Source organism: Acomys russatus, chromosome 2, assembly GCF_903995435.1.
Source record: "Acomys russatus chromosome 2, mAcoRus1.1, whole genome shotgun sequence".
NCBI classification, from domain to species: Eukaryota; Metazoa; Chordata; class Mammalia; order Rodentia; family Muridae; genus Acomys; species Acomys russatus.
In genome coordinates this window covers 63900771-63927368 of record NC_067138.1, presented here as the reverse complement: position 1 = coordinate 63927368, position 26598 = coordinate 63900771, and the positions used below count along the sequence as shown (strand labels likewise).

General features: G+C 38.4%; 1 protein-coding gene across 1 annotated transcript in view; it reads right to left on the bottom strand.

Annotated features, from left to right (window-relative positions):
• The window catches only part of Fsd1l (fibronectin type III and SPRY domain containing 1 like), a 60871-nt gene that overhangs the window by 6694 nt on the left and 27579 nt on the right, over positions 1–26598 (bottom strand). The window contains exons 7-13 of the mRNA XM_051162098.1: positions 17765–17974; positions 16310–16408; positions 11751–11880; positions 11062–11094; positions 4147–4247; positions 3311–3562; positions 704–792 (exon numbers count right to left, since the gene is read on the bottom strand). Of these exons, the coding sequence (XP_051018055.1) occupies positions 704–792; positions 3311–3562; positions 4147–4247; positions 11062–11094; positions 11751–11880; positions 16310–16408; positions 17765–17974 (914 nt within the window). The remainder of the gene's footprint in view (positions 1–703; positions 793–3310; positions 3563–4146; positions 4248–11061; positions 11095–11750; positions 11881–16309; positions 16409–17764; positions 17975–26598) is intronic.

Below are 26598 nucleotides of genomic sequence, written 5' to 3'. Positions count from 1 at the left end.
ATCTATGTAAGATACATTCAAATTTATTCCATAATTGCATGGTATCCATTTGGCTCAAACATATGTCTCTAAGATTTTTTCCATGTTCTGCGTGGTTTTAGTTTTCTGCTCATTCTTAGAACTACATCAATTTTCCAGTATATGACTACACCACAGTCCATTCATTCTAAGTTGTGTATTTTATGCGAGTGTCTTCTATTTAGAGGCTATGATGCATGCATTTTAGATATACTCAGTTACAGGCTGATTTGTGAAGAAAATCATGTCTCTGCACACAAAATAAAACCTCTTTAATTTTTAAAAAAAAATGTTATTGTTGCTTCTATAATACCTTAGCTATCTATTTTTCTCTGTTAAAGTTAGGTCAACTTGCAGCAGTAAAGTCCAAGACAGTGGCTAAGCCTTCTACAAGAGCCACATAGGGAATAGACACAGGCACAGGCACAGCAAGATCACACTCCTGGCTTGGGTACCAGTTACAGCGATGAGTATAGTCATGCAAATAGTCATGCTTGTGGTTTTGTACAGCATGTTAGTACTGACTTAAAAAACATCCTGAAAATATACAGAAAATCATGCTTTGGAAAGGGTGGGTTGGAGAAGAGATGAATACAAAGAGGGTATGGCACTTTGTTTCCTTAAGTCATACAGCACACTATTCTCAGAATCGCCAAAACAAATAACATATAAGTAAGATACTAACCATGAAACCAGGGAGTACTGGCTGAGTAAACTTTGTCTTGAAGGAATAGAGCAACTGCTTTGAGTGTGCATCATAGAAAGAAAGCTGACCTAAAAAGGTTAAAAAAAAAGTCTCATTTATTATACAAAGTTATGTCTAAGTTTAATGTGACCATGCCAAAAGTCATATTTTGACATTAATTTTTGTTACAAACTGTATGAACCATGCTTAACAATTTTTATAAGAATATGAAAATGATAAGGAAAAGTCTAAATCTGCTTTTCTCCTGATCTTCAACACTTTAGAAATGTCTCTACATCCTATTAAGTTGGTGCAGAAGTAATTACGGGTTTTGCATTGTTGAAATTTGTCATTATTGGAATATATTCTTTTTTTTTAAAAGACTTATTTATTACATATACAGTGTTATGCCTGCACACCAGAAGAGGGCACCAGCAGATGGTTATGAGCCTCTATGTGGTTGCTGGGAATTGAACTCAGTACCTCCGGAAGAACAGACAGTGCTCTTAACTGCTGAGCCATCTCTCCAGCCCCTGGAATACATTCTTAAATAATTATGATTGTTATATATACTTCTTTAATGCACATTTCTTGCTTTATGTTTCTTGCTACTGACAGTATTTCCTGTTTGTTTCAAATTTACTTTATACGATTGAAATGTTAGACAAAAAACAAACTCAGTTTTTCACGAAAGTTCAAACTGATGCACAGCAGCAGATGCAGCCCACAGCATCAGTAACATGGCTGGTCTAGGAACTGCCAGTAAACTTGTACTACAGTGTTGGGGTAACAAGTTTTGCAGAAGGAAGGGCCTTGAAGATGGGGAACATGGTGGCCATCCTTCACAAACAGACAATGACCGTTGATCTTCTTACAACTAGCTACACAAAAAGTTGCTAAGCAACTAACTCAACATGGACTATTTGATGGTGGTCTGCACGTGAAGCAACTGAAGAGGTGAGAAGGCTTGGTAAGTGGGTGCCTCTAAGCTGACCTAAAATGAAAAAAAAAAAAAAAAAGTCATCTTGAACTGTTGTCCTCTCTTATTCTAGGCAAACAACCATTTCTCAATCTAATTATGATATGTAAGGAAAAGTAGAGTGTACATGATAATAGATGATCAGCTCAGTGGTCAAACCAAAGTAGTTCCTAAGAGCTAAAATGTATGTCCTCCTTCTCCCTCTCCCACCTCTTACACACACACACACACACACACACACACACACACACACACACACACAATCTCTCTCTCTCTCTCTCTTTCAAAGTCATGGCTTGCCACTCGGTCGCTAGTCTGATGAATCCAGCAAAACCATTACACCTGAGACGCATGCTTAGGAAATCCATGAGCTGCATCAAAAACTGCAGCACCTGCAGCTGGCGCTGGTTAATAAAGAGGGCCTAATTCTCCACAACAATGTCTGACCTTACATCAAACAACCCCAATGTTTCAAATATAGAGGGAATGTGGCTACCAAGCTTTATCTACCACATTCACCCAAAAACTCACTACTGCTTGTTCAAGAATCTAGAAAACTTTTTGCAATAAAAACAATTCCACAATCAACAGGGTGCAGAGAATTAGTCAAATCTCTGAACCACAAACTTTTATACTACATGAATAAAAATCTCCTTAATGGCAAAAGTTGTTGGTTTTAAGGGTTCCTATTAGATGAGTAAGAATGTACTCAAGCCTAGCTGTAATGATTTAAAGTTCATAGTCCAGAACAGCAATTCCCTTTGCACCCACCTGATGGCACTATTCTGCTTGTTCCACACCAGCTGCCTATCTGGGAAGTGTCCTGGCATAGACGTACAGAAGAAAAAACTCAACTTCTGGTGCAATTTGAAAAGACTTAGCAGAAAATGGACGGGACCATGGGGGCTCTGGAGGTAAGTGATGGGGAGGAAGGTGGGATTGTCAGCAGTAGTTTCAAACACAGTTTTTTCTCTTTGATCACTTGCTGTTTTATGTGAGTGAAGCAGCAGGCAGGCTTGGAGGTGGGTTCCAAGGTTGATGGAATGCCTCTTGGGTGGTAAAGGCAAGGATAGTTTCATCAGCAAACAAAAGGTTTTACTAAGTCACTAAATGCTAAGATCGCTTCCTTCTCATATCAATTGTGCCAAATTCTATCAGCTTGTAGGCCTCACTCCTTCAGTCTGCCTTCTAACTGCCTAAGCCCACCGCACACTCCACTCAGTGTAGTCGTGCTGCTTCGGCCTTGCTAGCTTCTGAAGGTCCCTCCCTCCCTGTCTGTTTCAGCAGCATCTGACTCTAACCACTCTCTTCCTAACTGCCCAGCCTAACACTCGCTCTTCTCGGGAGGACCCTCTGATGGCTCTCCTCTTCATTTGTATCTGAACCAAGTTTATATCGTGTGTCTCTTTTTCACAGATTCTAAATGTAGCTGTTTTGTCCAGTTTCTGACTTTCTCTTTAAGCTGTTTCTAAAAAATTAACTGCCACCAAATGGAAGAAAAAAGCAAAATTCCTGTATATTTTCACAGAGGCAAAAGCAGTTTACACATGCTATTTTGTATATATAAAGTATACTGAAATACAAGCAAGTATGGGGAAATGATTAAAAAAAAAAATAAATACACTTACCGCCATCAAAGTCACAAAACACACCTATTTTCTCAGGAACAGGAACATCCAAAGCTTTGACCTTATTATTATGCTTGGCCGCGAATGTGTTCTGTAACCAGCTGTTGACGTGGACACACCAACTAGTGTTTGTCTTTCCTAACTGGTCAAATTTCCCTAAAGTTTTGTATGCTATACCCACACTATAGGATTTACAATCCTTCTGGGCCTTTACTTCCCAATAGTGTTGTCCACTTTCAATAGCAGTGTCTCCTATAAAAGAACAGAGAAAGGGTTTTGACTCTTAGTCATCCTTATGAGTCACAGATTTTAATTTTATCATGTGTTCCCCAGTAACATGTCTTTTCTAGACTCAGTCTTGCTCTGCAGCTCAGGCTGGCCACGAGCTCTTGATCCTTCCATGGCAGCCACCAAGTGCTGGGATTACAGGCTTACACCACCATATCCTCCAATCCAACTTCCCTTCTGTGGAAATAACCATGTCAACAACAGATGCTAAATACAGAGTATGTGCTATAAATTTAAATGTGTTATTTATGTTTCTTTGCATATAAAATACTTCGAGACAATTCTTTATTAGAATCCCTTCAAGGGTTACATGTTCATGAGGCATAAAATATGAGCTGAAGTAGAGACTTAAAAGAACCAATAAGTCAATACGAAGAACTCTCAAGCACTCAGGCTTCATACAGAACCATCGGCAGAGGCTCACCATTCCCTACACAGGCCGACTTTCCAGACATGCTCACCATTCCCTACACAGGCCGACTTTCCAGACGTGCGTAGGAAGCCCAGAAGCATGCCATGTGGCCTCCAGTCTGAGAACCACTACCTACCCAGAACTGTGTATGACTCCCCAGTGAAACGATCCCTGCTGCCTCTCACTGCTGGTGGCCTGGAGCCTACAGATGTCCGTTTTGGGGATGGCGTACCACTTCTAAAACATCGGACACAAACAAACAAACATTATGTTGAAAATGGTTCATAAATTAGGATTACAAATCACAGCAGAAATCTCTGAAAATACTTCTCATTATGTTGCAATACTTCCCTTGATCTGAAGTATTAAAGAGTTATCAATTATAAGCACTCAAATGTAAGAGGCCATCAGCACAGAGCAGGCTGAAATCATTAATGCCATGCAGACTGAGCAAGACTTACACAAAGAGCACACAGCTGAAATAAGAAACAAGACAAGACTTGCTGATGGGAAAAATTAAGAAAGATCATGGGTTATAACTTGTACGTATTTTGCAACTGAATTTAAATAAAAGCAAAGGCAAAAAAAACCCAGAATAAATTAATAAAAAAAAATAAGCCTGTTTATGTAACAACAACAACAAAAAAAAACTAGATTCCTTATATAACCATAACAAAGTTGTCATTTTATTAGCACCATTTTTGCTCTTGATCTTTTCTTCTTAAAAAGAGGAAGTTACCTGAATCTATGCATTGGAAATATCGAATCTCAAAACATGTTCACTATTACAATGGACAAGATCCAATATGATCTGCTTTCATATCAAATAATATGACAAGCAAACTGGACATCAATAGACTCTTCATCAACCCACAAAAAATTGATAATAGATTAAATCTCCAAGATGTTTTTGTTGAACCTATCAAGATAGTGCTCCAAGTTCCATGGTGTTCTTTTTGCAGTCTCAGTTCCTAGTAGCTTATCTCCAAAATGTCTTTAAAGTATGCTTTAATTATACTGAATTTGCACTTGTAAAACATTTGCTTTTTTTGGTTAAGATCATCCTGAAGTTGAGCTGTAGGGATTGCTCAAACAGTAAAGTGCTTGGTGTGCAAACACAAGGACTGGAGTTCAATCCCTAGAAAGCATGTACAAAAGCCAGGGATGGCGTGTGCACTTGTAACCCCAGCATTGGGCAAGTGGAGACACGTGGATCCACCAGCTCACTGGCCAGCTAACCCAGGGAAACAGGAGATCCAGTCTCAAAATGCAAGGAAGATGGCATGTGAGAAATACTGCTTACCTACCTACATGTGTGTGTGAGTGTGTATGTGCACACACATATACACACAAAGAGGGGAGATCTTGAGAGTTTATTCTAATGTTATTTAGGGAAAATAGAAATACTTTATTACCATCACTGTTTAGAAAATTTCTAATACAGTTGCACTAGGATTATTCTTCCAAAGAAAAAATTAGTAGAAATTACCAAGTAAAACCTGTATACAAATATCTCTCTCTCTCTCTCTCTCTCTCTCTCTCTCTCTCTCTCTCTCTCTCTCTCTCTCTCTCTCTCTCTCTCTCTCTCTCTCTCTCTCTCTCTCTCTCTCTCTCCTCTCTCTCTCTCTCTCCCCCTCTCTCTCGTTTTTTGAGACAGGGTAGCCTTGGCTGTCCAGGACTCACTATGCAGACCAGACTGGCCTGGAACTAATATTGATCTACCTGCCTCTGCCTACTGAGTGCTGGGATTAAAGGTATGTGATACCATGCCCGGCTTACAAATCTCTTATAAACATGAAATCATAAAAATGATGTTTACAGTCATTTCATGTGATCCAATGACTTCGTTTTTTATTATTTTAAATATATTGTTGTTAAGAACAGACTTATTAATGGTTTCAAATAATTAAACTGGGATGGATTGCTTCAAGTATATACATTTTAGTGAATGCTATTAAGCAGCATGATAACATGGAATGATAAAATCTACATGATTTAGTTTAGTCCTTCCTAAAGGAGAGCAAAAGTCCTTTCTTTTCATATAATTTTAAAAATACAATAAAAAGTAAATAAAAATATTCATAAACATAAATACTGTTGAAAATAAAAATTGGAAGTATATGTGAGAGACTATTAACAGTAACTATTTAACATGTTAGAATAATAAAAAAAAATAATTTTTTAAAAAAGACTTTTTCTTTTTTCTTAAAGGCCAGCCTGGTTTACAGAATGAGTTCCAGGGCAGCCAGGGCTATACAGAGAAACCCTGTCTCAAAACAAAACAGAACAAAATAAAACAAGCCATTTAAAAAATATATTTAATACATCATGTTTGTTCAGACAACACGAGTATGAACAGGCATCAACCACGACTGGCAACGGAAAATCTCTGTGAAAATTAGGGGGAGGCAGAACAAAAAGGAATTGACTAGGAGAACAAGTGCTTCTGAGAAGTTCTTCCAAATATAAAAGATTGAAATAAATAAAATCCCTAGGGACAGCTGCACTCAAGGGGTAAAGCAGGAGAATTACAAGTTTGAGGACAGTCAGGAAGCAGGTTTGACGATAGAATGAGCAACAGCCAGAGTCTACTTGAAAATGTGTCGAGGGTGGGGCAGAGTGAAAATAAAGAAAAACTTAGTATTTTAAAGCAATATAGTTTTAAATTCTTTAAGATGTTTAAAAATGTAGTAGATAATAAATTGCAAATAAAATTAAGATACAAATTAGTATACAAAAATTTTTGGCTTGACCAAATTTTTTTAATCTGGTACTTATTATGCAAAAAATGAGTCATCAAGTAGCAAGCTTAAAATCTGCAAACACTGCCGAATTAATGGCAACTCAAGTAAGAAAAATATCCTACATCACAATTTTCTTTTTGATTATTTTTATATAAATTGCCTGGTTACAAACACTCTTTGTGTTTTCTAGTATTTTATTTTGAACTAAAGGGAAAAAACAACACTGTATTTTTTTCTCAAATTGAAAAAAGTAGATGGAAGGAAGAAAGGAAGGAAGAGAAGGAAGAGGAGGAGGAGGGAGGCAGCCAGGTTGGCCAATCCGCTTCTGAATCCCATCGTCCTGTGGCAGGGAGGACAAAGCGCCTGGGGCTGGTAGTTTTCAAGACATGTCCTGAACCCACAATGCTGCAGAGGTTGCTGTGGGACTCTGGGATTCAGTCAGCTTCAGGACTCCGTCCTATTTCAGCCGGCTATCCTTTTCTCTTTTAGATTGGCCTTCTGACATATTTCACTCGAGGAAGCCATTCTGTTACGCTACAGTGAAATGCACTGTTTTAGGTGCAACATTAGAAAGCCTGAAAAGGAAGATTAGTCTCTTTGCAAGTTAATTCAATTTCATATATTGATATTTACATACAATGAATATAGTTGTAACTAGTCTTAGGTGTATTTGTAGACAATACATTTTGAAACTAGAGACGGCCTGGACTCCGCTCTGCAGTAGCAGATCTAGCAGTACTCTGACACCCAGTACTCCTGGGGAGGCTCATGGTTAATAGTTATGACTATGACTGATTCTCCCCTGAGAGACCGAGTAAAGAAAATACAAGAGATCTTGTGAGTAACCATGCAATGGTCAACAAAAGGAGAAGATAAAGAAGTTATAATTAAGGATAAGCAAGAACTAAAGCATCAAGCCAGGATGCTGTGATGTAAACGTTACAGAAGCACTCTGCCACTGAGCTGTATACTCTAGACCTATTAATGAGCTCTTAATATGCAAATTATCACAGTGGCACAGAAGGGCAAGGCAAGAAGCCACTGAAGAAGTAAGCAAATGCTTCCCTATAACACAGACATGGACCAAAAGATGATAATGAAAAGACAATTTATATACAATATATGGTTTAAAAAATAACCAGTATATGGTGACTTTGATACATGGTGGCCATGGTCAGTGAAGAGCCTGCCTATGAAGTACCTTAGGGAAGGAAAATAACTGTGAACAGGAATCACATCTCATGGCTGTGTCCTCAGCACATAAGAGATATGTAATATCGTCACTAAAATATGGCATTTTTGGTGAAGGGCCAGCTATACTCTTATAGTCTTAAAACTGAAAAAAAAAAAAATACAGGTCTTTAGGATTTTGGTAGCAAAGTGTTGAGTATCATCTGAGAAGGCAGAACAAAGTCAAGATCAACCTGGATGTTTTCCCCAAATACCCAAAATTCATGTACTCCTCCATGGTAGGTCCAACTGTCAGCTGGGAAGAAATTCACTCTGAAAACTACATACCAGGTACTTAAGAACATCAAGAGGACAGTAATACATAGAAACAAGAAGAAGCATTTCACTGAGCTTTGCCTCAAAATATACTAAAGGATCATCTAAAAAAATTGAAAGAAGCGAAAGTAAAATAAATATGACTTACCAGCAGTAAAGAAATACAAGGAAGCATGAAAAACAGAGAGAGAAAGAGATAAGTGCTGAGGTGACAGTCCCTCTAGAGTTAGATTAATAAGGAAAATGCTTCCAGTTTAGTTCCCCAGCCTTCCAACACTGCAGCACACTCCTGCAAGGACAGCAGCCATCACCATGTAGATCTTGTGTATCATCTTAAAGGTGCCTTGGTGACTTGGTTAAGAACTTGTGTAGCCCCTAGAGCAAATTATTTTACCAGCTTTCCAAATGATTTGCCATCCAATTCAGCTTGTTCACTAATGTAAGATAAACAGAATAGGTTCTCCTACTTTAAAATAATCATTTTTCATATTGTCTATTAGCAATTTAGTCTTGTAGGCTTATGTTTTAATCTCACTCTTCCTTTTTAGCCTTGTCACCTATAGAGTACTATACAATTAAATGTGCCAAAGTGTTCTGTAATTTTTATCTATAGCCTTTCTTCTTTTTCCCCTTCACTGCAAGATGGAACACCACAAACTCTCCCACTTCTTGAAGAATCAGTCTGAATCCCACTTCTTGAATGAAGGTCTTTGTTGCCCTATTATGCTAATTTTATAGACTCTAGAACCTGGCGCTATTGCGGCATTTCACAGTCACAGACAACTATAAAGACTTTCCCAGGCAGGCCTCCAGGAGGATGCGTGGGGTGCCCTGGTGTCAGACAGTACAGTGGGCATCCCTGATAACACCACATGTGGAGAACACCAAGCTTCTCAGCAGTTCCTAGAGGGAATCATATCCTGTACCTAAAATCTGAGACCAACCAGTATTCTGGCTTACTTAGCTTTATTTACAGCAGAGGTCACAACCTGTGGGTCACAACTCCTTTGGGGGTCAAATGACCCTTTCACACGGGGCATATGAAACAACTGGAAACACAAATATTTACATTATGATTCATAACAGTAGCAAAATTAGTTATGAAGTAACAGTGAAAATAATTTTATTACTGCGATCACTACAACATGTGAACGGTATTAAAGGGTAACAGGCAGCATCAGAAAGGTTGAGAACCTCTGATTTAGAGCCCTGTTCTCATGGAAGACAAGCCGCATGCAGAGACAGTTTTAAAAGTGTGTGTACTCAATAGCAGTGTTTTCAGCGGAAGTGTGCTGGGCCTATAAAAGTATGTGTATGGGGGAGGCACTTTTCCTCACTTAATTTAGTACATTTTCCACTTTTAACCTTTTCTTGTTCCCTACTTCTTTAGCACTCTACTCCAAAAAGCAACACAAACCTTCTGTTTGGGGCTTTCTGCCAATGAGACGATCCTCGACCTATAACGTGTGTTAACTCAACCTGACCTTAACTTGTTGCTTTCAACGAGGGGAAATGGAACACAGGGTGAATGAGCAGCCTTCACTTTGACTTCTTTCTTACACTAGCACAGTAAGGTGGGAAAGACTTGCCTGCTGCAGCAGTTTGGCACACAGTTCAGCATCTGGCAGCTCTTCAAATCTTTCTTCTAGCTCATTACTACACACAACATACCATTGTATCACTGCTTCATATGTATATGTCTCATCTATGTGACTTAGACCGAGTTTTTTTTTAAAGCAGGGACAGTGTTTATCCGTATAAATTCCATAATATCTATAATATATGTTCCAAAACAAGCAAGCACTTATTAAAAAGACAAATAAATACATGCACATTGAGCATCCTGAACCCAAAAGTCTAAGATATTTTGATACTGAAAACTCTGAGCCCTCATACAAGGTCATCAGCAGAAAGTTCCCTACCCGACCTGTCTAAGTCCCAGTCAAACAGTGGCACACTAAAACGTGTGTACTTACTTTCAGGCTATGGATACAAGGTGTACATAAATAGCATACGGAGTTTAAGGTTGGGTCCAAACCTTGTATGTGTGTACTATATATATGCAAATATTTCAAGATCTAAAATCATTTTTCATCTCAAGTGTTTCAGATAAGGGACACTCATGTGGCAGTACATAAATGGCCAACATATACAGTAAGTCTAAAATGCTAGACACAGTCTACAGTGTTCCTAGCTGCTGAATAAAATTTTATATAGTCTGTCAAGTTCAACAGCATTTTACAGCACAGATGCAATCACTTTCACCAAGTACAGAAACCAAAAAGAAGAACTAACTGAAGAGCACGTTGGTAACTGGTGAAGATACGAGATCATCTTCATTCACAGAAGCATCATCTTCCTTGAGCAGCCTGGAATGATTCCTATTTTTGGCACTGTCTTAATCATTTTATCAATGATGTTCATTATTTTTGAAATTACATAATTATTATAGACTACTCCAAGCCTGCCTCCTATCAAACACATATAAAAGCAATCAATAATGTTATTGAATACAGTGAAACACGAAAGGTGCCAAGTATAAGCAAAAGCAGGGTAAAAACAGATGAAAAATTAAGTCTTTTTAAAGCAGAGCATATGTTATCATATACAATATAACTCAAAGAATGCAGTACACTACAATGCTGTAAATTCAAAACACAAGCTCCCAATAGAGACAGTCTACACAAAGCAGCATTTTAACTTATGAAGGCTGCTGCAATGGCATCTGCTTATTGGTTAAAAGAAATTATTCAGGCAAGCTAGATACTAAGTCCTAGAACTAGACAGACACAGATCATCACCTTGTGTGCTTCTTCAGTGAAGTAACATGGGCACTGTCAGATAAAAACAGGCAACTGTTATGATACTGCTTTACAACTTACATGTGACATCTTACACTGGAACTAGACTGACTGCTTCCTGGGGGCTCTGCTTCACTGTGGTAACCCACAGACATTTACCATCAGTCTGAGCAAAACTCTACCATTAAAAACTTATGCTTATGGCTTCCATATTATGACAAAAACAAAAGGTCCTCAAGCCCCGAGTTCACCAGGGTGCTCTTCACTTGGGGTAGAAATGCTGGGAGTTGTCATTTAAAAACTGCAGCTCTCTTTCAGGTAAGGCAGATGACCTATAAGCCTAGATAGAGGTCAAGAAACTTCTTTTTAACCTGGTGTATATATAACATTAAAAGACAGAATGCTGAAATAAAATGTATGAGACAATTATTAAAAGAGATTAAGGAAAAAGTATGACAATGTTAGCCACAGATTCAGTGACAGAGGACATGTTCTTCACCTTTCTGTTACTAACAGCATAAACCATGTCACTATGCAGAATAAACAGTAAAACTGTACGTTATTGTCAAATGAGAACCAACACACAAATACCTGTCCATAAAATAAGTAAGAACCTCAGTATCAGTATGGTCAGAGACAGATGACAGTGTAAGCATTTGCCCACAAAACAGGTGTAGTGAATGACTTACCTGCCCTTGTTCTCTTTTCCTTTAATTTTACTCTCTTGGCCTTTCCCTCCAGTAGGGTCCCACTCTACACAGGAGTCTTCAACTTTCAAGTTCAAATGGGATGATGAGTTATCTAAACTGAAGTTAAGTGCTGCCCAAGACAATATTTAACAAACATAAGACATCTCACTGTCTGAAACACAACTGTCATATTATTTCTTACTCAACTGAGCCAACTCTGTGCAGAGAAAAAAAGTTCCAATCATTAACCCTCCCCCAGAAACTCTCAATGCTTAGGCTACAGTTTATAAATCCCACCTGTTTCCATTTTTTTCCTCTGCATATCCTATGCCCTAAGCAAATACAGTGAGCCTGCACTGCCAAGAGTGCCTCTCCTTCTACTGAACTCCCCACCAGCACACAGCAATCAGAATTACATGTTAATAGAATTATCATTTGGTTCTCAGTTGATTGTTTTGACTAAACAGAAAGGATTGGTAGAATTGTGAAAAAATACAAGTAGAACAATATGATAGGCAGATTTGGGCCCAGGGGTCCCGCTCAAACTAAGGCACCAGCCAAGGACAATACAGGAGGTAAACTTTAAACCCCTTCCCAGATCTAGCCAATGGTCAGAATATTCTCCACAGTTGAGTGGAGAGTGTGATACGACTTTCTCACGTACTCTGGTGCCTCACATTTGACCATGTCCCCTGGAGGGGGAGACCTGGTGGCACTCAGAGGAAGGACAGCAAGTAGCCAAGAAGAGACTTGATACCCTATGAGAATATATAGGGGGACGTAATCCCCCTCAGGAACAGTCATAGGGGAGGGGAATAATGGGATAATGGGGGGGGGGAGGAATGGGAGGATACAAGGGATGGGATAAACATTGAGATGTAACAAGAATAAATTAATAAAAATAAAATAAAATTAGATTAATAAAAAAAAAAAGAATTGTGAAAAAAGAAAAAGCAGTATAGTGTAAAATGACAGTGTAGAACAGCATAAGTATTCTCTGAAGCTTTAATATTAACAATTGGACATGGATACTATGACATCACTGGAAAGCTGACTATACTCGAGCCACAGTGATGTAGCCAAAGGCACTGAGCCAGATGACAGACAGCGTGCTTCACACAGTAAAAGGGAAAAGCATCCACTTAATGAAAACAAGGCAAGCGAACAAAAATATAAAAGAATCCATGCTTTTCAGATTATTTGCCATTTCAAGAACTGTATGTACTGTTCAAAATCCTTAGAACTGCTAATTGAGGAAATTAGTGAAACACAGTTTTTCTAGACACTGAGGAAAAAAAAAAACACTAAAATAAGTGATTCATTAGCTATACAAGGCAGTTTTCTCTATTTTGTAATGCAATTCCCAAACTACCTTACAAAGTATCACCTACTTAGTTACAAATTAATCTGCCCCCATTACATTTTCTGACAAATGTTCAAAGTTTTGGAAATTGTTGATCAAAAAATAATCCTTTACAGTAGACACTTTAAGGATATTATTTGGAATTAACTAAGACTTTTATGAGCCTGTGAAATACACACACACACACACACACACACACACACACAAACACACACACACACACACACACCACATCCTCATCCTCATCAGACAAGGTAAGCATATACAGCCCAGTGATTCCCAGTGACGAAGCATCCTTTCATCTGGACTTTGCAAAGAGGACGTCAACTCCAATATGCATCCCAGCCATTGTTCATTGTCTCACTTATAAAACATCTGAATAAAAATCCACTGACTGCACAGCCCTACTAAATGTTATACCAAACAAGGAAGTCAATCACTCTCAAAAGCTGCATCTAAGCAGAAGTAAACAGGAGGAATGATGCAGCTTTTCATTAAAATAAAAATAGAATTCTTCTATAGGTAGATTCACTGAGACATTTCCAAAATCAACTGTTTTACGGAAACAGTTACCCCCTATATGCTAGCCATTAGGTTATGCAGTTAGAATATCTATAGTTTGAAATACAGAAAATGGGCGTTAACACACAAGTACCATCAATTGCCCATAGCTTACTCAAACCCTAAGGCCAGCAGAAAGAAGACTCTCAGGCTGTTCCCTAATATTTGTTATGATGGAGTGAAGAGACACGAGCCACCTCAGTGGCAGGAAAAGGCATCACCCCAAACCACTTGTAAGCTAACTTACAAAATACCACAACATCCAAACAAAAGGGCATAGGCATCCAAAAGTGTGTCATGCTTACTCTCTTTCTTTCTATGGACACTATTACTCCACTAGGCCTCTGTTAAATCTGTCTCTTGAACCTCAAGGCTGAACCACATGCACAACCAGCTGCAGTTGGGAGAAGTTTTGTTACTTAGCAATATCATTTATCTTTACAAGGAAGGAAGGAAGGAGCAATGTGTCTTGAAACTTACACTGCTCATCACTTTTACAGTTTTTATGCCAGAAGAAATAATGCTACATACATTGAAGGGACAGAAATAAACAATGGTAAGCGTGTTGTGTTCTCACTGCCCCTTCTCTGGAGTCTCCGCTGGTATACTGACTGGCCTGGGTGGTCAAACATAGCAGGGACAAGACAAGTAACTCAGCAAACAACTGTTCAATGGTCACTTTGTAAGGATCTAGACTTTTTCTACAATTTCACTAATAATCATGTTAATGCTACAAAATAATCTGAGAAATTTTATGATCCATAGTCACATAAAAACTATCTTATGTGAAGATCAGAATCACTCTTACTGGGTTGGGGTTGCATTTATATACAACCTATACAATCTATAATCTAGGCTAACCTCAGGGAGTTGCTTCCATGAAATCTCAAGAGACCAGAATCAGCTGAGTCTCTCTGCACAAACCCCCAGACCAATCCAGACTCTACTTGGTAACATCCAGACACAGCTAAAGGATAGCTATCCCAGGAAACCACAGCCAACAATATACTTCTAACTTAATGTTCATAAACTTTATAGCTCCTCACAGTTAGGTCCCAGGTTGTTCACTAACTATTACGAGACGATGCTCCCTAGGGCATCTAATTGTAGCAGTGCAATTTTTCCCGACAAGGAGACAAAAGTAGCTCAAGCCACATAGAAAGGTTTATCTACCTGGAAATTGGGCAAGGCTTTGAAATGTGGAATCCTTTTGAAAAACAGTAATATCTCAGTAATTATATTTCTTCACTAAGCAATGAGTAATCCTCAAGTAAAACCATCTGCTAATTCAAAGTACTTCAAACGAGAATTTTCCTAGGCCTTTATACCACAAACATTCCTGAGTTTGTCTCATCGGTAACTCACAGGCCTTGAATGCTCAAACACTTGCCTACCATGCACAGGGCCTGGGGCTAAGTTCTAGTACTTGGATAAATTCTGATATATATTTATGAATTTTTGTTTGTTTCATTTTGTTTTGGTGGTTTTGAGACAGGGTTTCTCTGTGTAGCCTTGGCTGTCCTGGATTTGCTTTGTAGACCAGGCTGGCCTCGAACTTAAAGTGATCTGCCTGCCTCTGCCTCCCTGAAATACATACTTAGATCATCATCCAGATCATAGAAAATTTCTGTGATGTCTATCCATCATAAATAAACTATAAGTCAGTGGACTGCTCCAAGCCTCAAGGACTGACTACAATGTAGTCTAATTCAGGAAGTAAACTCAGTTGCCACCTTATGACTGGGAGGATCTCTAGCGGATTCGCTTTCAAGTCAGTAACTACCTAAAACCTCTCCTGTGCTACAAAAGGGGACATTCATAAAGCCAAACCTCTCTCAGAACAGAACTTGGGTTAGCACCTACAACGAAGGCTGGCCGAGAACTTGGGAAGAGAGTCTGATACCCGCCTAGGGCAGATCTGGTCTGTGGTAAATATCACATACTTCAATATTCCTTTCTTCGTTTGTACTATGGATATCAGTAATATCTATCAGTGGTCTCTTAAGATGATCTTGTGAGTGTGAGGTAATTACTAGTAAAGTATATAGAAAATAATAACTGGAAGAAAATTTGGGGAAATAGAGGGAACTTCTTTGTTGCTGATTCATAATTGATTCTCTGTAAATTCCAGACAAACTTCAGCAGTGCTTATATATTTACTCACGTAAAACTCAGAGGCAAATAGAATAGCATTACCTCAGAACAGTGAGAAGGTTCAGCAGGCAAAGGCACCTGCTACCAAGCCTACTGAGCTGAATTCGATAGCTGAGACCGCACATAATGGAGAGGAGTGTCTTCTACAGTTGTCCTCTCACCTCTACATGCATGCTATTTATGTGCACATACCCATACACATATGCACACAAAATTAACAAAAATGTAATTTAAAGTAAAAAAGAAAAATGAATTGAATGAAAGTAATTTTGAAAAATAATATGCTATCATCTCCGTCTATTACAGGAATAAGGGAACAATCTAATGAAAACCACTACTACTATAGTCCTGTATTTTTTACATTGCAAAAGCCACAGGGAGGTGGCAGAGGTGCTGGAAAGGAGTCCAACTACACATGAAATGACTGACAACGTCCTAACTAACTTCTGATGGTAAGTTCCGTCTGCTGATGTCTTCTTACCTTTGGTCTCTAGGGTCACGGGCTCTGAATATTCTCCAGCCACGGCCTTGTTGCATGCTCGCACTCTGAAGTTCATATACTTTGAATCAAACTTTAAGCCTGAAGAAAAATGAGAATAAGAATAATAAGAAAATAAAAATAATGACTTACCTAATAATTTCTTCAAAATAAATAAACTATACAATTACCAACACTTTTAACCTGGTGATTAATAAGGCAGTATGCTTTGGGGCTTCCTTAGAAGTGGCACACACTGGGTGTGGTGGCACACGCCTGTAACACCAGCACTTGGAAAGCCAACATAGAGGGATCATTGGCTCCAGTTTAACCTGGGCTACAAAGCAAGAGTCTATCTCCAAAGAACAACAACAACAAAAAAATCAACAAACCATGACAAAAAACCACAGCAACAGCCACAGCAACAAAAACCTTGTAGTATTTTATTCAACGAGAAATACTGCAGTTTATAATAGCATATTCATTTTTTTTGGAAAATAAATATCGCTAAGAAATATATATATATGAAATCCTATTTTACATGACCTGTAAAGTTACAGCTACATTAAAATCTTACTCCAAATATCACTAGCTATAAGACCTTTAACTACTTGACTGACCTCTGTTTTCCATCTGTAAAGTAAAAATCACAGAAACCATTTCCAACCACTCAGGATTGCATGAGACGTGGTGTGCTGGTTAACTCTAGTGTGCTGCATACACTTCATGTCTCCTATATGCAACAGCAGCTCCTGGAGAGGAGCTGGTTCTCAACAGGACGGTACCCCACCCTGCAAGGGCACACCTAAACCTTAGCTTGCCTCAAGTATCAAAAACACAGTTTAAAAGGCATCCGAAAGGCCAGTACAGAAAGTCTTAGCTAAGTCCCAATTCGGTGTTAACACGGAAGTAAGCAATCCTAAGGCAGTGAAAACAAGTATCTCTGAAATGTGGAAGAAAAATAATTTCTTTACTTAGTCAAAACTTAAAGTTAGAGGTTAGTTGAGCATGGTGGCACATGGCCTAATTCTGGCACCCTGGAAGCAGTGCTCAAGACTGGCCTGGTGCATAGTGAACTCCAGGCCAGCCAGGGCTACGTAATGAGTCTGTCTAAAAAACAAATCAAAACACAACAAAGAAAAAGAGAAAGATAGGAAGCAAGGAAGGAAGGAAGGAAAGGGAGGGAGGGAGGAAGGAAGGGAGGGAGGGAGGGAGGGACAGTTCTGAAATATTATTTCCATAACATCCTTTTATAATTGTTTTACATACACTGTTTTAGCAGGTTGCGGATATTAATTAAAAGTTTTACTGATATTTCAACAGAAATTCATCCACATAATAAATATCTCAAATTTAGCTAATAAAACTTAATTTTATCGTGTAAAGTAAAAAAACAAAACTTTTCCTTAATTACACTTACTTTCTAAGTGTATACAGTTACGTAACGCTGTCCTGTACCTGATAATGTGTGTTCAGTCCCCTTAATGTGATCAATCGTCTCCCAACATCGCTCATCCTTCACACGTGGAAGCCCATCAAAGTTTGTTTTCCTATATTCCATTATGAAATGGTCAATTTTATTATCTTCTTCAGGCATTCTCCAAGCTACAGTTACTGAGTTGTCAGCCACCAGACACTCTGCTGGATCTATCTCTGGAGCTTTTGGGACTGCAGAGAGAAAAGCGGGCAGGGCGGTGAATATCATTCCCCACAGACTGTAGCACAAACCAAATACTTGTGCTTGGCACTCAATCATTGCTATTTCTTCTTTTGAAATTCTAAAAGTGAGTCAGTCTTAGAGAAAAGATAACCTACAAATTCAGGATACTTATTTTCAAAGCCTCTTTCATTGCCAGGCTCTAAGAGTTTGCATTCCAAAGCTTTCTCACAGATTCTGGGTTTATTACCATCTTAGATGGCAACAGGCAAACCCCAACTATCTAACCATGCTAAAGATAATCGAGAATGGCTTGTTACTTCTAAACATATTTTAAATTTACTGTTTTTAAGTGTTTGATACAAATTAAATCAGTACTGAAAAGCTCTGAATATAATGACTAAATTAACTAAAAGTTGTTTTCAGTGTATTTTAAAGATTTTGCTTATAGGGAGTTGGGAGAAAAGAGAACAGCTAGTCATCAGGTACAAGCCAATATACTAAGTTAAATAACAGCAAGAGGTTCTAATATTCCAAAACAGAGGAAAATGAGTGTAGTTGACAATAATTTATTATATAATTTAAAACAGTTACATTTTTAATGCTCCCAACACAAATGGTAAATGTTTGGGGGTGATAATGTGATTGTGAATAATTTGATCATGATTTTTTGACTTGATTATATATATGCCATACAATACCATAAATCCATATGACTGATATATGTCAATCAAATTTCAAAATCCTTAAAAATAATTTTAACATACTAAAGAACAATGAATTCCTCATCCCTCAAAATTACTTAGGGATTTTCAAGTGTTTCTCCCAGGAGTTTTATGATATACTAAAATAAATGAATTTAACGAGCTACAGTTAACATGTATGACTGTAAATCAATTTATTTTCCATAAAAGAGATTTCACAGTTTTGCAATACTGAATAGGTGACACAGATGAGTCTTAACTGTCTGCATCTCTACACATGACATATAGATTTATGTTAAATTATGTTAATTAAAAAGGGAATTTAGCTGGGTGGTGGTGGTGCATGCAGGTGGATCACTGTGAGTTCGAGGCCAGTCTGGTCTACAAAGAGAGTCCAGGACAGTCTAGGCTACACAGAGAAACCCTGTCTTGAAAAACAAAAACAAAAACAAAACAAAAAAAGGAATTTAAAAATATTTCCTCCTCTTATGGTAACATGTGACTTTACTCCCAGCTCTTGGGAGGCAGAGCTCTCAATGAGAATGAGGCCAGCCTGGTCTACATAGTGAGTTCCCTGAGTAGAAAAGGCTACACGAGTACCTATTTTTAAGAAAATGTATTCTGGTGTGCAAAGCTAGATCAACACTGAGCCATCTCTCCAGCCCCTTGAAAATATTCTTTTTAAAGTAAAGTTTCTTATTATTCCTACTTTGCTAAAAAGTCATGAATATTGATTATTGTCATATTTTTATTTACTTATGATCATTTACTCCTTATTAGTGTTATTGAATGTATCCATCAATTTCAAGTGCTGCTCTAGTAGTTACTGCTCTCACAGAGGACCTAGTTCTACTCCCAGGCCCCACATGGCAACTCCAGTTCCAGGGACTCCAATAGCCTCTTCTGGCCTCTGTGGGCACCAGGCACACATATAGTGCACATACATACATACATACATACATACACAAAACACTAGCACACATATAATAAATGAATAAAATAAAAAATATTCTCCAAGCCGGCCATGATGGTGTTCACCTGTAATCCTAGATCTCGGGAAGCTGAGACTAGAGGATTCTCAAAAGCAAGTAAGCCAACAGTACAGAACGAAGTAGAAAAAAAGAGGAACATCTTCGGAAAAGCCTACAGTTATCAGCACACTTCATGATAAGAAACACAATACCTAACCCCAAAACTACAAAACTAGGGTGAAGATGTTCCCTTCTCTTCATGTCTACTCAACATTTTGCTAGAAAGTCTTCTCTAAATACAGCAAGACAAGAAATAAAATGAAATATATGCAAACTAAACAAAACATTTTTTTGTAGATGAAATAACAAAAGGGAATAAACTAAACAAAGCAAATATTGCAATTGTGAGTGGCTGTACAACCACTGTGGGATACAACGGAACTTAACAACAGTGAGCTTATTCCTCATGGAAATTCTGCACAGCAATGTACCAACAAACAACAGCTGTCAAAGCCCACAGAGCGTGTGGTACCAGCGGAGAATTCCAATGCAAACTACAGACATCAGTTAAGCATAAACTGTCAAGCCAGACAAGGCAGCACACACCTTCAGTCCTAGCACTCAGAAGGCAGAGGCAGCCAGAACTCTGTGAGTCAAAGCCAGCCTGATCTACAAAGCTAAGCCCAAGACAGGCAAGGCTACACAGAGAAACCCTGTCTCAAACAAACAAACAACAACAAAACCCATGGTAGTCAGTGCTTGAAGAATAACACCTGAAGTTGGATTCTGGTATATATGTATACCTGCACATATACCTGCCCATATACACTAACTAACATGCATAACATGAATATACATACACGTTACCAAAAGGGCAACAGAGTTACATATAAAACCTAAAATGCAAAGCAGCTGAGAACTAACAAATTATCTCAGCAAAATAACACTAAGCTGACAGAAGGAGAAGATGACCAAGTTCTAATGAATATGGGATCTCCCCAATATTCAAGTTTTCTGTGTAAATAACTATAAGAACAATTCTTAGAATATGACACATCTTAATAAGACAACTGTCAGCCAAAGATATATTTATCACATATCACTACCATCGACTTCCTTGATGTATCTTATAGGTCTTGTCACTGTGATATATAACAGCTATTAGTCTCTATTGCTGCAAATGATGTAGACTATCCATTGTCAAGAGAGCAGACCATAGATATCCATGGCTCCCTGAAACCTACATCAGTTTCAGCAAAAGTGAACTAGCAGAAAGATTCTTCTATCTTGTGATACAAAGAAACTACTAAAAACTGAGGTGAAAGGGAAAAGAAACTGGAGTAGTGATACTTGGAGGGAAAAGGATTATTTATGTAAGTGGCCTTGCCATTCAAGAGTGATCCATTGAGCTAACATTTATCTCTTCTTTCATGTTACATGCATCCAGGGCTCTACAGTGCGCTTCTTACTAAAAGCATTTACTTGGGCCTTGTTATTAATCCATTTGGTCACTCTGTGATTTAATGATTTACTTTATGTATATGAATGTTTTTGCTATTGTGTGTGTACACACACCATGTGCACAGGAGGGCCACTGGACTCCCGGACTGGAATAGAGTTGGTGAGATGTTACAGAGATGCGTGAAACTAAATCTGGCCCTCTGAGAAATGAACAAGTAGCCTTTACTGCTGAGCCATCTCTCCAGTCCATACTTTTAATTATTGATAGAGACGAATTTACTACTGCAATTGTCAGTTGTTTTCTGTTTGTCTTGTTGTTCTTTCCTGTTTCTGCTTGTTGTCTTCCCCTTTCAATTAAAAAAAAATGTTTTGGACAGGTTTCATTTCCTTTCTCTTTATTTCTAATATTTTGGGGTGTGTGGTTACCATGCCAGTTACATAAAATACTGTGAGATATCATGATACACATATGTTGGTTTTCATTCATAATTATTGATTCGTAAGTACTTTATCAAAACAGGCTACAGAATCTCAGAGAATCAGTTAAAATTGCTTCCTAGTCCAGAGAGATCCCAAAGGAAGGAATGCTAAAGAAGCTAAGGAGGGAAGCTCTTGAGGGCTTCCCTCACTGACTGCACCGGTAATCAGGCCTCTGCAATGACGTCTCCAGAAAGACCAAACTGACTGGCTTCTGAGAACTTCTGCGAAACTGAATATGCTGCGGTAAGCAAAAAGATGACTAAGAGCTCAATCCAAGCAGGAGTGTGGCACACCAAAGCCCCACAGGGAAAGAACCTCCTGCACCTAGGCCCCTTCCAGGACGCATCCTAGTACTTCTCTGTTGAGCATTTACTTATACCTTTTAAAACAACCATGTAATAAAGTGATAAATATAAGTACAGTGTTTCTCAGAGTTTTATGGAGCCATGTAGCAAGTCAATGAAACCTAAGGAGACAGTGGTGGGAACCTGAATTTTAATTTTATTATTTTTTAATTTTCTAATTAAAATATAACCAAATCATTTCCCTCTTCTCTTTTTTCCCTTGAATCCCTCCCATGTATCACACCCTCCCTTACTCATTCATAAAATCATGGCCTCTTTTTTATTGTTACACACATGCACATGCACAACCACCCACACATGCACACATGCACGCAGGCACACACGCACGCAGGCACACACACATGCAGGCATACATGCACTCATTTAAATATACGAATACAACCTGCTTAGTCCATTTAGTGTTACTTGCCTGAGTATGATTAAGGGCTGACCACTTCACACTAGATAACCAATTGGAAAAGACTGATTCTCTCTTGCTCAGCAGGAATCCCAATTTTCCTCTCAGCTAACAGGCTCTGGAGGCCTCAGATCTGAAGCTGGGCCTAAAGTAGAAATTATGGGAACTGAACTTAAAACCTGTGGATCTGGTGCTGCCTTCACACAGTGTCAGAAGTGAATTCAGTAAGAGAAAGCTCAATGTGTGTCTGCTGCAGAAGTACAGCTTGATGGCAGAGAGAGGCATACAGATCTGCATGCACCAGTCACAGGTGGGATTATGAGACTGAGTCCTAAGAGCCATCGATGTGCTGTATACAGAAAGCCCACCTTCACATAACAGCGCTCACACATTAGTGAGAGATGGCACCACTAACACGAGGGAAAGGAAAATCAGTCTAACCACATTAATTTTGGACACTTGGGACATCAGAGAGAAGGATTTTAAAGGGTAAGCAAGGGTGTAGCATCAATTCCACAAGAAAGGCACAGAGTCTGATCAGTCAACTAACAAGACTGCAAAGAGACATGCAGGAACCCAGACTTCAACAGTCTTCCGTCAGAAACGGAGAGCAGCAGACGGTGCTCCACCCAGGAAACTGCTGAGCTAAACAGCTCCATCGGCAGCCGTGTAAGTTTAACATCTATGGTCTGCTGTGTCCAGCATCAGAAGACTACAGAATCACCTGAAACGCCATGGATTTCAGCCGGAAGACTACACTCTGGCCCACAAGACACACCTTAACAAATTTAGAAGTGTAGAAAACATACAGTATCTGCTCTCAGAAATACACAATGCACTTAAACTAGAAATAACTGAAAAAAAAAAAAAAAAAAGAGTTGGAAAATACTATAATACCTTAAGATATTAAACAACACCCCTGTATGTAACACATGGATTAAAGATAGTATCAAGAGAAAGTTTTAAATATTTTAAACCAAATGAAAACAAAAATACAGCTTATGAAAATTTGAAAAAATCACAGTGCTTATAAAAAGTGTAACACTGAATGCATATATTAAAATCTAACAATCAATAGTCTAAGTACCTGTTTTAGAAAACAATACATACACATAAGAACAAAGTAAATACAAAATTAGAAAACATTTATGATGAAAATCAGAACAGAAATCAGTGAATCTAAAAATAGAAAACCAATAAAGAAAACTCACAAAACTAAAAGCTGCTTCTCTGAAATATCACTTAATCAGCAAGCCTCTAACTAGGCTAACCACAAAGACAGAAAACACAAATTATTGGCATCAGAAATGAAAGAGGAAGTATCACTACAGACCCCATGGATATAAAAGCTGATAACCAAGCCAGGCATGTGGTGCACAACTGCAGTCCCAGCACTTGGGAAACAGAGAGAAAAACTACAGGTTTTAGGCCAGCCTGGTCTACGTTGTGAACTCCAGGCTAGCATCCAGGAGATTCTGTCTTCAAGGAGAGAGGACAGGAAGGCAAAGAGGAAGGGAAGGAGAGTGACAAAGACGCACGCATACACACACACACACACACACACACACACACACGAGGTGGAGGAGGAGGGAGGGAAGGAGGAGGAGGAAAAGGAAAAGAATATCTATCACACAGAGAAACCCTGTGTGTCAAAAAACAAATAAACAAAAAATAAATACTATAAACAAATTCTGAGCCTACGATTTCGATACTATGATACCGTGATAATCACTACATAAGGAAAACACCCTGAATAGGCCTAAATCTATTTTAAAAATTGAATAATTAATAACATTCCAAAGTAAAGTACCATGCCTAGATGAGTTCATTGGTGAATTTTACCTAACACAAGGAATCAATTATACTAATTCCATACAATTTTTTTGAAAAGAGAGAGCAGGTGAAATATTTTCTAACTTTTTGTGAGGCCAGCAACCCACAATTCCTAAACTAGACAAAAATATTATAGAAAAACTATAGACTACTATCTCTATTCGTAAACAGATGCAAGAAGGTTCAACAAAATATTAATAGAACAAATCAAAAGAATGCATGACTGATCTTTCCTAATGGCAGGAAAATTGACAAACAATAGTATTTTCAACAAATGCTGCAGTAATTGGATATTCACATAAAAGGAAGGAGCAGGTGGAAGAGAAGCAGAAGCAGCAAGACACAGACTTTACACTCTTTCTCAAAAGTGAACTCAAAATGGATCACAGACCTCGATGGAAAATGGTGAAAGTATAAAACTCCAGGGAGACATGGCAGGAGATCAGTTAGATGGCTTTGGGTTTGGTGGCAGCTTTTAAATAAAACACCAAAGAAGATCCTTATAGGAAAGTGTTAAGCTGGATTTGCTAAATTAAATATTATAGAGTCTAGCATGGTAGTTCATTCTTTTAATCCAATTCCTTAGAGGGCCATGGCACGAGAATCTTTAGTTAACAGCATGAACAATATAGTGAATGAAACCCTGTACCCCAAACAAACAAACAACAACAACAACAACAAGGCCAGAGACCTTAACAGATAACTCACCAAAGAAGCACATAGGAGGGGTATATGAAAAGGTTCTCTAGTTTACATGTGACACAAATTACAACTGCCATGAAATGACACCACAGTATCAATGGTGGCAAAATGTGGAGTAAACACCAATTCACTGCTGGTAGGAATGCAGAATCACAGACTCTTTGGGAGGTATTCTACAAAGCTAAGTATAATCTCACCACACTACCAAGAAACTGCCTAGAGGAGCTGAAAACGTCTATCTGCACAAAGATGCATATTTATAGCTATATTCATTATTGCCAAAATGTACAGGCAATTCAATTGTTCTTCAGTAGGCAACTATGTAAGTAAACTAGGATACACTGGGACTGTGGGTTTTTATTCAGTGCTTTAGGAGCTATCAAGCCAGGAAAAGAAATGGAGGAAAGTTAGTGCCTATTGCTAGGTGAAAGAAACCAACCTATAAAGGCTACCAGTGAAGAGATTCCAACTCTATGATCTTCCACAAAAGGAGAGCTATGCAGAGTATGACTTCTATGTAGACTCATCACTTATAACAAGTGTGCCACTCTGCTGTGGGATGTTGATAATGGGGAGGACTGTGTCTTGCGTATTTTTAATAAAGTTCCATGATTCCTACTTACTTTTGCTAGGAATCTAAAACTAGTCTAGAAAGTAACACCTATATTCAAAACATTACAATAAATACATTGTACGCTGGGCATGATAGCTCATGACTTTAATCCTAGCCCTCCAGGTGCAGAGGTAGTCAAAAGTCTATGAGTTCAAGGTCAGCCTGATCTACATACAAGTCCCAGAGCAGGCAGGGCTACACAGTGAGACCCTCTCTCAATAACTAAATAATGAACTGTAAAAATTATGTATACTTATACAATCATACAATGGTGAATCTAAGTAAGAACTCTATTAAAAATATAAGACACAAAGGAAATTAGTGAGATATTAAGTATATATGTGTGTGTCTATGTGTGTATATGTGTATATTTGATTGCATTAAAAAATAAGTGTTTTGCTAGGCAATAAAAATGACGATAGACTGAGTTGATAGGAAAACTAAGGTTCCAAAGGTCTATGCCACATAAGACAAAGGTCTGCTCCTATGAGTTATCCTCTGACCTACAAATGATACTCTACCATAAATAAAAATATAAAAAAAATCAGACTATCCAGCCATTAGCGAAACTGAAATGATCAACAAGAAGTTCCCACATGCTGTTAAATTCCAAAGCAAAAGGACTCAACAGTATACACGAGTGCTTTCATTTCTTTACAGGGAGTGGAATAACACTAGGTTTAATAAAAAGAAATGGCCATTTTAGGGAAGCAGAATGTCAGTTACATGACAGTGTTTATGATACTTGTCTGGGCATTTCCCATTTGTGATGCAGTGTTGTCGAGACAAGTGTTCTGCCACTAAGCAGCATCTTGAGCTCACAAGTGAACATTCAGGTACTAAAAAGTAAAATCTCAGTTAATGGGTAATCGGCAGAATTTTGATGCTCCAACTGTAGGGGCCATGAGAGAGAAACAGCAAAAGAGCTTTTAGAAGTCACTGGATGCAGGCCACAGGTTAGCACAACCACAGTGAGTGTGCTTGGGAGAGGCAACGTTGCAAGGACTACGAGGACGACATGTCCTGAGGACTTCACGCTGTTATGAGGTTTTTGTTCTGCTTGCTGCCCTCATGGTCATCACTTCTCTCATAATCTGTGAGTTACATGA